At 41.9% G+C, this 17,376-nt stretch overlaps 2 protein-coding genes across 20 annotated transcripts in view; one reads left to right on the top strand and one right to left on the bottom strand.

The window, feature by feature from the left end:
- LOC116673002 (regulator of nonsense transcripts 2) overlaps nt 1-11,271 on the top strand; it is a 22,990-nt gene extending 11,719 nt beyond the window's left edge. Inside the window, exons 15-21 of one of the 5 annotated variants that reach the window (XM_032505071.1) lie at nt 538-692; nt 2,027-2,131; nt 2,229-2,327; nt 3,615-3,785; nt 5,753-5,894; nt 6,737-6,857; nt 11,184-11,271. In XM_032505071.1, the coding sequence (XP_032360962.1) occupies nt 538-692; nt 2,027-2,131; nt 2,229-2,327; nt 3,615-3,785; nt 5,753-5,894; nt 6,737-6,857; nt 11,184-11,193 (803 nt within the window). In that variant the 3' untranslated portion in view covers nt 11,194-11,271. Of the gene's footprint in view, nt 1-537; nt 693-2,026; nt 2,132-2,228; nt 2,328-3,611; nt 3,786-5,752; nt 5,895-6,736; nt 7,635-11,183 lie in introns of those variants that run through there. The other 4 variants (XM_032505070.1, XM_032505069.1, XM_032505073.1 and 1 more) reach the window with 4 other exon arrangements.
- The window catches only part of nrcama (neuronal cell adhesion molecule a), a 1,100,153-nt gene that overhangs the window by 121,952 nt on the left and 960,825 nt on the right, over nt 1-17,376 (bottom strand). The gene's annotated exons all lie outside the window — the stretch shown is intronic.

The following is a 17,376-nucleotide window of genomic DNA, read 5'->3' as shown; positions in this document are numbered from 1 at the left end:
TGTGTCTGTGTGTGTCTGTGTGTGTCTGTGTGTGTGTGTGTGTGTGTGAGAGAAATAAAGTGATTGATGAGGCACCCTAAGCTAAACAGTGGTGCCATTGTTTTACCCTTTTCTACTTTATCCAGGATCTGGCATTCCTCAGTCACCAAGTCACATAAGACCTGATCCTCGACTCCAGGCCGCCTGCCTGACTTCATTTTTTGCCGTCATCACAACTGCATAACTACACTCTTTAATTGGTCGCACTTATTCTCATCTAGGTTGGCCGGTAATGCAGGAGAACACACTAATTACAATTAATAGCTATAAATAGAGCAAATGGATGTTTGCTCTAATTATAAATGAAGCCTTTGTTGAGCTTGGCTTGTTGGTATTTATGATATAATCTGTCATAACCACCTGTGTGTAATCAGATTACTGTTTCTAAATCCTGTTTTTATGCCGAGTACCATGTGCTCTGGAGATTAATTTATTCCTGGTTTTCTTAAAAGAGTTATACTTCATCTTCACATGTCACTTGTGTGTGTTTTCACAAAGGTCTGGCCATGGAGAAGGACGGTCGCTCCAGTGCCATGAGCGAAGGCGAGGTTCTCGATGAGGAGGACGACGATGGCGATGACGACGAAGAGGGAGGTGCAGAGACTGAGGAGCAGTCGGGCAACGAGAGTGAAATGAACGAACAGGAAGAGGATGTGGGTTTTTCTTTTGTTGTGATGATGACCTAACTCTCCAAAACCTTATCTTGTTTTTCTGCTTTTCTTCGCTCACCTGGTTTCTGGCACTGTATTTAGAGCATAGCAAGTAACTAAAGGACACAAAGAACGACGGTCGGGTCTCTTCCAGCCTGACAGTCGGCAGATAAAATCACACAGTGTGTGACATGTAAAGAGTCTAATCTGAAGTCTTCAGGGATGGGCATAAGTAACTGATTACTCGCCTTTTATGAAGGAGCTTTTTTGTCTTATAAATTATCAAAAATAATCTTACAACTCAGCCAACTCTGGTCAGAATAATCCAGGGCAGTACAAGACAAATGAACAACACCCCAAATTTGCCTCAGTGGGCTTTGTTGGAGTCTTGTTACCAGAAGACCGCTGTCCCAAATGCAAATTGAGCGTACTTCATCTGCCCGTCCCCAAATGAACATGCCAAGTTCAAAATGGGCAAAGTCAGTTTAGCGAGAAAGGACGAGAGCCAGCCTGTCCAGGTGCAAACTGGACTACTAATGCCCCTAAGTATTTCTTTGTAAGCTCTTTTTGACACTGGTGAAGATAAACAAACACATCAGATTCAGTGCAGCGTGATCTATGCTCGTGCATAGAGCTGTAACAATTCCAAATGTAACTATTCAATTAATTGTCTCCAAAATAATTGCGATTAACAATAAAATTTTCTCTTTCGTTACATTACATGTCATTTAGCTGACGCTTTTATCCAAAGCAACTTACAATTTCTATATATGTCAGAGGCTGCACGCCTCTGAAGCAACTAGGGGTTAAGTGTCTTACTCAGGGACACATTGGTTGATGAATCACAGTGGGAATTGAACCCAGATCTCCCACCCCAAAGGCATGTAACATATTAATTGCGCTACAAAGTTCTTCAAACAAACTTTTGAATGAATCCCAGGATATATCTGTTGGTTATATCACGATTATAAGACCCAGATAATGTAATAAGACAGCCTATGACAGGGATCATCAACATGGGGTCAAGTTTTTTCAAAAATGTAAAAGTCTTAACATGAATCAAACACATTTTTAGCAAATATAAATTCCCACTGCTTACTAGAGGGTCAATTAAGCCTGCACAGGTACAGATAATCCTAACACAGGTCTACTCATGCATCATTGTTCCAAACCTGGGATTTCTGTCTGTGATCACGTAGGACTCTTCCTTATATTGGACCTGGATTCTACTTTCCTGTATAACATTTTGAATGAAACCAATTATCACATATTCATTTCTCTTATTTGCTAAACTCCCAGTCAGTTAACAAGCTCCGACTCTGTTTTGTTTTCCACAGGAAGGGTCAGAGAACGAAGAAGAGGAGAGGGAGGAAGAGGAAGAAGAGAACACCGACTACCTGACCGACTCCAATAAAGAAAATGAGACTGATGAGGAGAACAATGTAAGAATTAAACACGTCCATATGAAGAGCTGTAGATAAGAGATGAAATTCAGTGACAAGAAAGAGGCGTTAGTGTAAAGATGCTGCCTGTGTGCAGGAGGTGACCATCCGCGGCGGAGGACTGAAGCACGTGGCCTGCGCCGAGGACGAGGACTTCATTCAGGCTCTGGACAAGATGATGCTGGAGAACCTGCAGGTATGACGCCTCACCTGTCGGCTCTTATGGGAATGCAGGGAACAGCTTGCACAGTGTGTATGGTAATGTGTTAAAGGACAGGCTCAAAAACCTGCAAGTCTTGCCTGAAATATGTGTCTATATGACCAGTGAGACAGGTTTTTCATGCTGTAATCATTTCCCCTGCTCATACTGGACATTGAAACACCGCTTATATGCTCTTTAAGTGATGCTGAGGCTTATATGTGGCTTTAGCTGTCTGAGTTAATCAAATCAAGTATTTTAAGGACAAAATGACCTCTCTTTTGTTTCATGTACTGTATATATTGTCTTGTAACTGTGTACCTACCTTGTAAATATAAGACAAAGATAAAAAAACATCTGTATGGTCACCCAACACACACACACATACACGCACACACAAGATAATTTAGTTTTCCTCTTTATTCATTCCATATTATACATTTTCCTGTATTGTACAATGACAAGAAAGATTAACCTTGACCCTTTGTGTTTCCCTGTTGAGCTTCAGTAGAAGGATAGTTTATATATATATATATATATATATATATATATGTAGTTTATATACTAAAGTTTATAGTAGGAACTTTGGAAGATATCCACTTGATTTGTCTTAACTCAGTGACTGCTAAAAAAACATTTAGGAAGATAAACTTCAATACATCTTTGCACAAAACAAGGACTGTGGATTTTGTTTTCCATCGCTGACATTGAAAGTGCAATAAGAGGAAATGTTTTATTGAACAGGAGAGTCAATTATCTACAGTAAGCACAACTTGTTTCAATGTTCATATGGGCCCTTGACTACTACAGATTTCATATTAGACAGGGGTGTCACTTTTCACAGGATTGGCTATTTCCTCAGCATTTTTTTTTTTTCTTGTTCCCTGAAGTATTTGGTGGAAACATTAAGTGAGTTGTGCAAACAAGCAACAAAGGTAAAGAATGTGGTCTCCGACTCCATGATGCATACATGTGTTGGCCAATGGTGCGTTCATGAACACCTCGTAAACTCTGTAAACTGTTGAAAAGTACCCTTCTTTCATCTAATAGCTCTTGGCATCGTGGCATTGCCGTAAATGCTGAAAAGAAAAAGTTTAAATCTTGAATCTAATCAAATCGTGAATTTGATGAATGGTGACTCCCCAAATGGTACTGCGTTACCTTTAGCTTGGTGTACCTAGTAAGTGGGACATATAGCTATAGGCAGTTTTCTGCTGGAACAAACGTGTGTGTTTGTGTGTGTGTGTATGTGTGTGTGTGTGTGTGTGTTGTTCACTGCAGCAGCGCAGCGGCGAGACGGTGAAGGTGCACCAGCTGGACGTGGCCATTCCACTGCAGCTGAAGAGCCAGCTGAAGAAGGGGGGCTCCAGAGAGCAGTGCATCGGGGAGGCGGACTCGGACGTCTCCGACACCATGCAGTTCGTCATGCTGACCCGCAAGGGCAACAAGCAGCAGGTAACTGCCAGCTGGAAACCACTGCCTATGTGGATTTTTATTATTTAATTAGTTTTTTTTAACCTTTTATGTTTTCCTCGGGTCAAACTGACCCATTTCAAAGTGTTTTATATCGGAAAATATTGATTTCTTTGAACCAAATTGCCCAAAAATAACATGGATGATTTAACATTCTTCAGGTAAAATTAATGATTACTTTCATTGAATTTTATGGGTTTTTTATTTAAGCATTTGAAGTTTTTTTTGTTGTTAATTGTTTCAAAACTAGGACATCTACCCATCTGTGATCCACTCAGTATCCTCTGATCTTAATTATTAGTCAAAATAATTCATAATTTCTGTCTTTTTAACTAAAAACACATGTATAATTTGATATAAATGAGGTTTGTTGACCAAGAATCCCAAGAACAAGCCAGTTTAAATAAGCTGAATAATTCAATTTATTTCAAACATAACAGTGTCTGCTGCTGCAGATGAAGACTAGTATTCTTAATTTAAAAACAAGATAAACTGTAGTACAGTTATGTAAACGGAGTATAGATAAGTGGAATAGTGATACGTGACACGTTTTTACCCTCGTACTGAAACTTCCTGCTGAATGAAATTCACACACACACACACACACACACACACACACACACACACACACACACACACACACACACACACACACACACACACAGACTCACTTCAGTCTAACTGAGCTCAGGAATAATATTGACTTGGGTGTGTGTGTGTGTGTGTGTGTGTGTGTGTGTGTGTGTGTGTGTGTGTCTTTGCGTGCATGTGTGTGTGTCTTTGCGTGCATGTGTGTTTACTTAGTCAAGCTGCAGCGGTGGAATGTGTGGTTTGAGGGCAGAGACTGGCGCTTGTGCTGCTGCAGGGTGTGTCCAGCGTTTCTCTGGCAGGATTCAGAGGTTTAATAGAGCATTTACACGGCTGCAAGGACAGCTGCCAAATACACACAAGCAACAGAATAAAACACTTTTCTCACAAAGTTTGGAGAAAAGAAAGAATATCTGTGTAGTTGTGTTGTGGACGGGAAATTACATTTCTCTCTCTGTAAACACGCTGCCTCACGAGGTTACTGCAGCATCGTGTGTGTGGGTGTGGGTGGGTGGGTGGGTGGGTGGGTGTGGGTGTGGGTGTGTGTGTGGGATGGACCTGGACACCTCATATGTCACTGTGTGATGAGAAGATTAGTGCCTACTCTCATGTCAGTAAGGTAAATATAAAAGCTACATCCGGTTAGTTTGGCTTAGCATCTAAAAGCCGTTTTAAACAACTAGCCTGGCTCCGTGCAAAGGTAACACAATTCACCGCCAGCACGTCTAAATCTCGCTTATAAACACGTAAAAGCAGAAGTTGTCGTTTTTAGACTGGAGTTTTTAATCTGGATTTAACAAACAGGATTTAACGTGTTAATAGGTGAGATTTAGGGGCACCTGGGTAGCTCACCTGGTTGATCTTGCACCCCATGTACAGAGGCCCAGTCATTGCCGCAGTGGCCGCAGGTTCGATTCCTTCGCTGCGTGTAGTTCCCCCCCTTCTCTCTCTCTCCCCCTTTACTGTCATCAGTTGTCCTGTCCAATAGAGGCCTAAAATGGCCTAAAAATAAGTCAGATTTAGAGGTGCTAGCAGCTGTTTCCCCCTCTTTCCATTCGTTATGCTAAACTAAGCTAACTAAGACTGGAGGCAGGGGGAAACGGCTAACTTGGCTCTGTCCAAATCTAACTGGCTATAGGGTAGAGAACATTTGGGGATTTTACGCGGTAAAACAAAACCAGGGGCTGTCACCTAAACTGCATTTCGTTGCCTTGTACCTGTACCTGTGTAATGACAATAAAGTTGAATCTAATCTAATCTAATCTTTTAACTTCCAGAAATATCAGCTTTCAAACACCCAAATCAGTTGATTCAATCTCTTTTGTGTGTCATGTAAATGTGTGTGTGTTTCTGTTCCACAGTATAAGATCCTGAACGTGCCCCTGTCATCCCACCTGGCGGCGAACCACTTCAACCAGCAGCAAGCCGAACAGGAGGAGCGCATGAGGATGAAGAAACTCACCCTGGACATCAATGAGAGACAGGAGCAGGAGGACTACCAGGGTACGGCACAATGTCCTCTGAACCCGAAGCATTAGCATCAGTGTAGGCGTCGTGATGAGGAATCAAAAAATCTAGATGATCTACACTCTTATCAATACGTTAGAATATGTGAAGCGAGACTAGAGCAACTTTAAGAAACAAATTCACTGCAGATATCGGGTTAGAACAACACAAAAGTTGGTGAACATGTCTGCCAGTCTCTGATTCTCCGCTGTGTTGTTTCACTCCAGAGCCTGAGACTGACCGCAACGGAGTATATATATATATATATATATATATATTTTTTTTTATCGTTGAAATAATCACCAATAAAGGCCTCTTAACCAAATAATACACAACCGGTAAAGCACTAAAGTGAGACGAAATTTGGGTGGAGTGACCAACATCCACGTTGGAGTTGGGAAACACTCACTAAGATTTCTCTAAAATATGTTAAACTCATTATTTGAACATTTTACATGAAAATCCGACATTATAACATCATAGATGATGACAGAAAATACGGAAAAGCATAATAGTTCCACTTTAAGATAAGATGTAGATCGACCTTTATCGATCCCCGGGGGGAAATTAGGTTGTTATAGCAGCACAAAGACATGAATATAATAATAATAATAATACATAAATAGTACAGATAAATATACACGTAAGAGAATAAATAATAAGAGGTATATAAAAACTAGTAAAGTTTAAAAAAAAGAATAGAAAAAAATAGGGCTGTCAATCGATACAAATTCAAAGAATATCTGTCAGTTTGCATCGTTTAAATGAAATTAAATGAAACCACTTTTTCTAATAAATTATATTATGTGTGTGTGTGTGTGTGTGTGTGTGTGTCACAGAGATGATGCAGTCCCTCGCGCAGCGGCCGGCTCCGGCCAACACCAACCGGGAGCGCCGGCCTCGCTACCAGCACCCGAAAGGCGCTCCCAACGCCGACCTCATCTTCAAGACCGGAGGAAGGTGAGACGCGATCTCTGAAGCGCCGGCGCTCAAAACAAACCGCAGAACGGGTCGGATGACGATGTGAGGAGTAGGGCTCATTCTCTTACTGCAGTATGTTACTGACTCTCCCCCTCGGTGGTGTCTCTTTGACCAGAGAAGTGCAAGAATTAACAGGCATGAGACGCGAGACAGACGAGAGAGGCGAGACAGGACAGACAAGCGGGAGGGAGACTAAAGACATGTCCCGGAGTAGGCTAGAGCGGCTCGAGTCCCATCGAGGTTCTTTAATTAAACGTCAGCAGAGATGAAGCTTCAGCAAAGTTAGCCATAAAAACAGAGGCAAGGCTTCGTCGAGGGGTTCCTGTTTCTGTTTGCACTTTTAACTGATTCTGATTTTCTGGTGCGTAAAGCGTTCGAGTGAGATTTTTTCTTTAAAAGTTCTGGAAATATTTGGAAATAAAGATGACTTTAAGTTAATACTTTTGTTAACATCAACAGCGCCTTGTTGTGTGTCTTTCTTGCTTCTGTAAAGTGGAACGACAACACAACACAACATGAACATTTTCCCCCGTTATGCTTTCTTATCGTGGCAGGTGAATCCACATGTTGCCACAAACGTGACACTTTTATTTTGGGAAGAGTTGTTTTTAAAAATTGGAAGATGAATAAAGAAGATGAAGGAAGATGATAAAACTGTAGGGAGAACAGAGGCAGGGAAAGTGGGTTCAGGGATGGAGCACAGGGTGTGATTTGTGATTTGGCTTCAGTGACAGTAATAAACTTTTATAACAAGTACTGTGTGTGAATCAAAGCCTGAGATCTCTTCTTCCTCTGTGCCATGAAAACATGTTCCTTCATCACCATGAACACACACACTGTAGTTTAATTTGACTCAGTCCTACACACACCGTCCTGCTGCCATAAGGACTCACTAAAGCACCAAATGTGGATTAATCCGCCGCTGAAAATAGTGCCCAACAAAGTCAATATATCCTCCCGTTTGTCTGATAAAAAAATAAAGTGACCAGCTGTCTTTATGAAACTTTTCTATTTGTATTTTTAAAGATTTACATCTCCGTACATATGTTAAAATCAAACTGGAAAAATATTATAATCATAATTATTAATCATTGACTTTTGGAAAGATGTTGCACTCATTGAACTTAAAAAAAACAGTGAAACAGTTCCACAAATCAAAAGTGAAAACACGTAGAACTGAAATTTCCCTACATTTCTGTTTTTTTTTTTTTTAAATTCCCCTTCAGACAAAGTTTACTTGCAAAATATCGTCTTCCTCAAATACGTTGTTTTTGTTATCGTTGGGAGCCGAAATCCCGATCAAAATTTGATGAATTGCTCAGCCCTCTTAAACACATTATTTATACATTATACACTACAATATAGATTAAATATGATATCAGGATCAGGTCTATTGCAAATAGGGTTTCACATACAAGGAATTTGCCTTAACAATAAAAAGTAAGAGAAAATAAAAGCAGGTGTGAAAAAAGTCAAGAATCATAAATGTGAAATAGAAGAATTTACAAAAGAAATACTGTCAATAAAGTAAAATAAGTCCATTTTAAAATATAATTGCTGTACGGTTTGTGTTAATACTTTGGTAGCTCTTCCTCTAATACCTCCACATGTATCAGACCCTGGTCTTGCAATGCTGAAAATCAATGAGCACTTATATGGCAATATGTTTGTTTTTTTAATACCAGATTCAGGTAAATCCTTAAAACCGTAAAACCACATTGTGATACTTAATGGGAAAAATTACTTGAAAGAAAATCTGGATCTTTACTTTGTTACTAATCAGACAGCAGTAGACTATCTGATCAATGGGATTGGTTACCTGGTCCTCAGGTCTCTGCAGGGTTAAATCAAGACGCTAGCTAGACTATCGTCCAATCTGAGGACTATGGTTACCTGGTCTAGGTCTCTGCAGGGTAAATCCAGACCGCTAGCTGACTATCTGTCCAATCTGAGGACTATGGTTACCTGGTCCTCAGGTCTGCAGGGTAAATCAGACCGCTAGCTAGACTATCTGTCCAATCTGAGGACTATGGTTTACCTGGTCCTCAGTCTCTGCAGGGTAAAACCGCAGCTAGCTAGAATATCTGTCAATCTGAGGACTATGGTTACCTGGTCCTCAGGTCTCTGCAGGGTAAACAGACAGCTAGCTAGACTATCTGTCCAATCTGAGGACTATGGTTACCTGGTCCTCAGGTCTCTGCAGTGTAAATCCAGACAGCTAGCTAGACTATCTGTCCAATCTGAGGACTATGGTTTGGTCCTCAGGTCTGCAGGGTAAATCAGAAGCTAGCTAGACTATCGTTCCAATCTGAGGAATGGTTACCTGGTCCTCAGTCTCTGCAGGGTAAATCCAGAAAGCTAGCTAGATATTGTCAATCTGAGGACTATGGTTACCTGGTCCTCAGGTCTCTGCAGGGTAAATCCAGACAGCTAGCTAGACTATCTGTCCAATTGAGGACTATGGTTACCTGGTCTCAGGTTCTGCAGGGTAATCAGACCGACTAGTAGACATCTGTCCATATGAGGCTAGTGGTTACCTGGTCCTAGGTCTTCAGGGTAAATCCAGACGCTAGCTAGACTATTGTCCAATCTGAGGTATGGTTACCTGGTCTCAGGTCTCTGCAGGGTAATCCAGCAGCTAGCTAGAATATCTGTCCAATCTGAGGACTATGGTTACTGGTCCTCAGGTCTCTGCAGGTAAATCCAGAAAGCTAGCTAGACTATTGTCCAATCTGAGGACTATGGTTTACCGGTCCTCAGGTTCTGCAGGGTAAATCAGCCGAATATAGACTATCTGTCCAATCTGAGGACTATGGTTACCTGGGCTCAGTCTCTGCAGGGTAAAAAACCAGACAGCTAGCTAGACTATCTGTCCAATCGAGGACTATGGTTACTGGTCCTCAGGTCTCTGCAGGGTAAATCAGACAGCTAGCTAGACTATCGTCCAATCTGAGGACTATGGTTACTGGTCCTCAGGTCTCTGCAGGGTAAACCAGACAGCAGCTGACTATCTGTCCAATCTGAGGACTATGGTTACCTGGTCCTCAGTCTCTGCAGGGTAAATCCAGACAGCTAGCTAGACTATCTGTCCAATCTGAGGACATGGTTACCTGGTCCTCAGATCTCTGCAGGGTAAATCCAGACAGCTAGCTAGACTATCTGTCCAATCTGAGGAATATGGTTACCTGGTCCTCAGGTCTCCGCAGGGTAAACCAGAACGCTAGCTAGACTATTGTCCAATCTGAGGACATGGTTACCTGGTCCTCAGGTCTCTGCAGGGTAAATCCAGACAGCTAGCTAGACTATCTGTCCAATCTGAGGATAGGTACCTGGTCTCAGATCTCTGCAGGGTAAATCCAGACAGCTAGCTAGACTATCTGTCCAATGAGGAATAGGTTACCTGGTCCTAGTTCTGCAGGGTAAATCAGAGCTAGCTAGACTATGTCCAATCTGAGGATATGGTTACCTGGTCCTCAGGTCTCTGCAGGGTAAATCCAGACGCTAGCTAGACTATCGGTCACATTGAGGACTATGGTTTCCTGGTCCTCAGGTCTCTGCAGGGTAAATCCAGACAACTATCTGAGTCTCTGTTGCATAATACATGTTCCACCAAAACACGTTCCTTCCCGAGGCGATTTTCCAGCCGCATCGTGGCTCCGTCTGGCTTTTTTGCGTCGCCCATGACGATTGTGATCGGTTTAAAGAAATGCCGATAAACCAGAGCACGTTTTACTCCCATCCCAGAATGCTGTGTGGACTAGCCAGACCTTCCTCCGCAGCACTGCGAAAGAAGGTCTGGCAATGCCAGACCACTATCCCCTCATTAGAGTTGCTGCTCAACCTCTGCCTCCATCGGTTAGTTTGTTGTTGGGTGTTTTGGTGAATCCAGACTAACAAACACACTGACTCTGGAGAAGTACCTCACACAACCACACTCCTCTCCTTAAAGTTGTAATCCGTAGAGTGGTTTCCGGATGACTCTGCAGCCCCCCCCCACCCCCACCCCCCACCCCCCCCATCCCCTCCCCCCTGGTTTACACAGCTTAATAGTGAGTTTCAGCTCATTGTTTATCTGTCGCAACGTCACTGTTCTGGTTCACTCCCAGTCTCCTAGCCTCGTTTTCAGAGGAGAAGCTGTAAAAAGCTTCTTGTTGCTCAGCAGCGGACAGACAGTTAGCGACTAGCGGGTGAACGTAGCGGAGCATTTAGCAGCTAAAGAGACAGATGTTTCCCTCAGGAGTTGGTGAGGACCAAGTGTTCCTGTTGCTCAGCACGTCTACAGTAAATGTCTGCTCTGTCCTCCAGGAGACGCTGATTGGAGTCTGGGTCCGGGCTGAACGAGCGAGCAAGCAAGAGAGCGAATGAACAAGCGAGAGAGAGAGAGAGAGAGAGAGAGCGAGCGAGAGAAAGAGAGAAAGAGAAGATCGGAAGGGATAACCCGGTCTAAACAGGGAACGAGTTCTCCAGACGCCCACCCTGAGGCCGGGACAGACCAAAAACCCCTGACCTGAACGCACACTTCTATTCCTGCCGAGGGGCCCGAAAACCCGAGGAGGAGAGACAGAACCGGGGAGAGGTCAGAGGTCAGAGGTCAGGGGGTCAGACGGTTGGCTCTCTTTTCTTTTCTTTTTTTTTTTGTCTGTTGCCTGAGATGACAAAAAAAAACAAAACACAACTTGTCTGAACCAGAACTATAAAGTTGACTGGACATGTGCGCAGGCCGAGCGGATGGCGGGACGGAACAGGAAGGCGGGACGAGCGAGCCTGTCTTCACCGGCAGGGGGGGGGGGGGGACAAAAGGACAAAAGGACAAAAGGACTCATGTTTAGGAGTTTAAAAACCTGCGAGTGGATAGAAATATACCGAGGCTAGTTAAGGGAAATGGATATGACCTTTTTTGTGATGTATTTTTTTTTGGAGGGGGGCCTTTAAAAAAAAAAAAAAAAAAAGAAAACTGGGAACACTGCACCCTGTCGCTAAGGCAACGCTGTGAGATGGATACGAGGGGGCGGGGGATGGCGAGGTTGTAACGCTGGATCCTAAGATGGCCGCCCGGTAACGCAGAGGGCATGTTGGGTACACTCAGACGAATTATGTGTTTTAGGAGTGTTTTAGGCCGATGGTTTGAGACTGTTGTTCTAGAGGCATGTGTTGATTCAGACCCGTACTAGGGTGTCACTTTGGTTTAAGAAGTGTGTGTGTGGGGGGGGGGGGGTGGGGGCATAAAACAGGGGGTCTGTGGGTCCTCCGTCAAACAAATGTTTCCATTTTCACGCCCTTCTCTGCATTTCTACGTACATTTAGGGACTATGGTGAAATAATGAAGTTGATCTTGATGATGAAATCGACCAGAAAGAGTAATTCTAATCTATGTGTCGTCCAAATTATCTTCTAAATTATGTATTTCTTTCTTTACGATCGCTGAGACCTAAAAAACAAACAGGATTTTTAAAAAAGTGGCTGCGACTATTTTCATAATTCCTAATTTTTTTTTTTTAAGAAACATTCCAGACCTGCAGCTTCTCAAATGTGCTACTTTCCTCTATTTTTTAATTTTTTATTTTTTTTTTACATTATTATATTATTGTAGGTTGAATATTTTGGGCAACGAGCAATGTGAAGATGTCAGCTCGGCCTCTGGAAACAGTTTATAGACCAAAAACGATAAAATTGGCAAAATAATCTGCAGATTAATTCATATAAAATAATCATAACTTGCAGCCTTAGATTTGCATTTGGTGATTTCAAGAGGAATTAATGAAGGGAAAGTTTAACAATTGAACACTGTCCCCATTTTCCTCATAATTATACATACATATATATATAATATAACGACGGTTTAATCTTAAACCGGGTCCTGACTGTTAATACTCAAATACTTACTTACTTATAAAATTATAGGAAACTATAAGACCCGTAAAATAAAGTGTTACAAACTACTTTTCACTAATAAACGCCACTGCTGTGCTAACGACACGCCCAATACTCCGAATATCTGCTGTTTGACTGACACTTAATACTTTTTAAAGTAGAAGGGCACTCGCCAGGTCCACGCACTAGCCTACAACGTTGATGCAGTGGGAATTTTCCCAGTCGGGAACTCATTTTTCTGATTATTCCGACACCACGTGAATGCAGCACAAATGCCCCATTTCACAATGTTGACGAAAGTGAAAAATACCGCGTGTATCGGCTCAGTTGGCCCACGCTGTTAAAAAAGTAAATGAGAACGTTGAAATGGCCGACAGCGGCGACTGCCAAACCAAATCTGTCGATTTAATGTAAAAAAAATTATACATTTACAGTCATTTTCATTCAAGGTTTTGCATCAAAACACTGTTGTTTTACAGATTTGTTCTTTAATTGTCACGACCTTCAATAGAGTGACGGTAAATGGTTCAAAAAACTTCAAATTGAAGTGAAATATCCTAATTCAGTTACATTTTACAGACTTATGGCCACAATTTAAAAAAAACTAATTCAAACCAGTGTAACATTTAGAGTTAATTTCCATCAAATTAGGATTTGTTTTTACTGTGCATGATGCACTCTTCTGCAAAGTTTCATGAAAATCTGGCTGGTAGTCGTAGTAGTCGGCTAGTAGTTACATCTAGTGTAATGTTAAGTAAATGTTATGTTGGACATTTTGGGAAATACCCTCGTTCACTATCTGGTTGAGATGTGCCAGAGAAGAGCCTGGACCAGTTAGCGTAGCTTAGCACAAAGACTGGAAACAGGTGGAAACAGCTAGCCTGGCTAAGTTAAGCTAAGCAGCAGCTGAGTGTGGCTTCAGTTTAACCTTACAGATGTAAAATTGGTTTCATTTCATTTATTTAATAGCAAATAAAAAGGAACATTAACAGATCAAGATTAATAATTACAGAATATGAAAAGGAGGCCAAGAAAGCCTGAACGTGTTGCTGAAAAACAACCAAATAAACTAAACAACAATTACAAATACAGACGATGCGTTTCAAAATATTATTTCCCATTTAAAAAAAAAAGAAGAAAAAAAGGACTCTAAAAATAAAAAAATATTAAAATAAAGTAGCCACTCCATGTTAAATGAAAATAAAAGAACAAAGACCAAACCTTACCTAAATGCCATTTTTGGGCTTATCTTAAACAGTTATTTTATTTTTATTTTTATTGTTTTCGTCGACCTTCTCGAAGCTTTCGATGGAACATGGGTGACGTATTCATAATGGCGTCAAAGACCAGACTAAATCAACATACACATCAGAACATCAGGCATTTCGTTTGTTTTCATCTATCCCGCTAGACGTTTTCTCCCCTCCAGAATCAGGACTCAGTTTGGACAATATCCAGCTTTGCTTTGATTTGTGAAGTGTAACGTGGTAAAAAACAAAACAAAAAAAAAGAAATGGATAACCGTGTGCCTAAAAGGTTGTCCTCACATATTATTTTTTTTAGCTGAATTCTTCTCCGTTGAGGCTATAGATGGATAAATATACTCTGTATTCTGCTGCATGGGTCCTCTTCTGCACCTCCTTCTCATTTTGTAGTGAAGCGGCTCGGACTTAGTTTGTCTGTGTCTAGATTCTTCAGATCTGTTGTTCTTTTTCCTGCAAGCAAAAGTAAAGAAACCCAGCTCCCGGAGCTTTGTGTGTGTGTCTCGGCTCATGACAGACAGAAAATATTATGACAATAAAATGTATGAAGATGAACGCTGTTTGCCGGGTCTGTGGATGAGGGGGTCGTGCGTCTGTGGCTCTTGCGTGTTTTCAGAGGGTGCGCCTGTTTGTCGAGGTAATTACAAGGCAGCAAAAAACATAAGTATGTGCTCATTTCCTGCCCGGGTCGCTCCTCTAAACACTGCACATGCACAGTGGTAGAATGTAACTAAGTATATTTACTCAAGTACTGTACTAAAGTACGAATTCGAGCTACTCGTAGCCTACTTTACTTGAGTGTTTTATTTTCCTGCCACTTTCTAGCTCTACTCCGCTACATTTCAGAGAGAAATATCGTGCTTTTTACGCCACTACATTAATCTGACGGCTTTACTTACTTCACACGTCGAGATGTCTGCACACAGAACACATGTAGTTTATAAAATCTGATGTTTTATTGTAAAGTAAAATAGCCAACGATTTAACGGCCTACTAGTCCAGCTGAGATGATTAGACCATCAAACACACAGCAGTTTGGATCCTGTGATTGATTTTTTTCTTCCACCGTCCACTTGTTGTTCAGATTGAGTACTTTTGAGTACATTTTCCTGATGACACTTACATACTTTTAGAGTAACATTTTTTAAAGTAACATTTTCAATGCAGGACTTTTACTTGTAACAGAGTATTATTACTGTAACTTGAGTTAAGGGACTCAATACTTCTTCTCTGAATACTTATTCCACTGCATATGTACAACATTGCTAAATTATGTCCGGATTGATGTGGTTAGGGGCCCAAGGGCGAAGATTTTCTGTTGACACACACACATACATACACGCGCACACACACACACACACACACGCGCACCCCTGTTACCTTTTATAGGAGAGACATGTCTCAGGTGCCCACATGGACATTGAAACCGGTTTTGCTTGATGTAATTGTGCCTCCTGTCCTCTTCCACTGACGTTTGTTTTCAGCAAACGCAAAAGATATTTAGTTTACAGTCAAGAAGGAAAACTAGCTAATGTTTAAATGTAAAGAAATGAGTTGAATGGATTTTGACACCTACCAGACAGCCCTTTACGACTGGGAACTGAAGCCCTTATCTATCACTGGGTGACTTTAGTGAATCCAAACTAAACCTTTAAAACACCAAAATAACACAACCAAACTAACCGATGGAGGCAGTGGCAGAGCAGCAACTCCCGTGTTTTGCGAGGTAAAATGACTGTTTTTAGTAAAGGATTCTGGTGGCTTTTAGAAATCAGAGATAACGGCTTCAGTTTCCCGTCGGAAAGGGCTGTCTGACAGCCAGGTGAAGTGCTGAAAATATTCCAAATATAGTGTCCACTTAAACTGTTCCGATTTTTTTGAGGTGTCTGAAATGCATTTTGCCGCTGCCCCCTGTCCACAGCAGGAGGTTGCTTAGCTTTTGTGTGTCGGTAGTAGTGCCTGCTTCTCCAAACTGGGGGCATGCAGACCGCCATCTACTGTACCTACCACACTGTCTATGGAGAAGTAGCTCGTACAACCACACTTCAAAAAATCTATGCTTTTAAGATCTGATCCCAACCACAAGTCCCATAAATGTCATTGCCCGGATTACATGTGCAAATACTGATGTTTTGTTGATACCAATTGTAAAATGGGGGTCCTCGTTAGTGGTGATTTCACTTCACATAACTTGCGCGATGTGAGCACAATATAAACTAAAATCACCAATGTGTTAAAACTACCTTCTGACATGGTGGAAGACAGGCCTGAGGTGCATGTAAGCTCCTTTAAGAGAAACAGTGGGAATGCTTTGTGTCAGTCATCATCAGACACTGCTATAGACGCCCTAATGCACTTGTATACACACACACACACACACACACACACACACACACACACACACACACACACACACACACACACTTTCTCTCAGCGTAGCTGTCGTCAACCCCTCTTCAGGAAAGAAAGCCCCTGTGTTGAAGGCTTATGTAACCGTCTGCAGTCCAGACAGTTTGCTTCTGTGTTCCTCATGTTCAACACACAAGTCGTCCAATGTGAAATATGGGGAAGGTCAGAAAAACAACATTTTCTAAAACCTTGTTTCACATACTCGTTGTAGCTGGCTGCAGCTTTACGATTACCGTGCCAACCCGTTCTCCCACCCAACTCGTCAAATACAGTAACGTATTCAGGCATCCAAAACCCTTTAGTGTCTTTATGAGACTCCCTGGGATTCGACTGTTGCGCTGGCAGATGAAGAAGTGTAAAGAGTAACACTAGACATGTTTCCATCAACGTATTTTTATGCACATTTGGAAGTATTGCATTAGCAAATGTAGATGAGAACGGCATAATTCGGAAAAACAAACTCAAATTTGTAAAAACAAGCTTTTCTGCTCGCTTAAGGTGGTTTTAGGGAGATTAAAACAGCTTTGCCAAATAAGTTGTGATGTAGAGAAAATGTAGGCTCACATGACTAATGTCCCGGTCGCCAGATTTTTCTTTCCTACTATGGCCACACCAAGACCTGCCCTTCAGTGGACCTTTTTCCACATCAGACATTTTGACTTGCAATAGTTGGAAAAGCCCAGCTGAAATTGATAACTTTAACCATGGCTCAATTCCCTCAAGTGTCCTAGTGAGCTATTTCAGTGAGTCAGCATACACAACACCAGGGCCGCTTCTAAGTGGTATGCAGCCATCATTAATGGTTTTGAATACCCTTGTGCTTTTAGGGATAGGACCTGAGCATGTAAGCATGAAATGGGAGGTAACCTTGCCCCTTATGACCTCATAAGGGGAAGAGTCCAGATCGGCCCATCTGAGCTTTCATTGTCTCAAAGGCAGAGCAGGATACCCAGGGC

This window comes from Etheostoma spectabile, chromosome 23 (assembly GCF_008692095.1).
Source record: "Etheostoma spectabile isolate EspeVRDwgs_2016 chromosome 23, UIUC_Espe_1.0, whole genome shotgun sequence".
In the NCBI taxonomy this organism is placed as follows: Eukaryota; Metazoa; Chordata; class Actinopteri; order Perciformes; family Percidae; genus Etheostoma; species Etheostoma spectabile.
The sequence above is the reverse complement of the archived record's forward strand: the minus strand, read 5'-3'. Positions and strand labels throughout refer to the sequence as shown.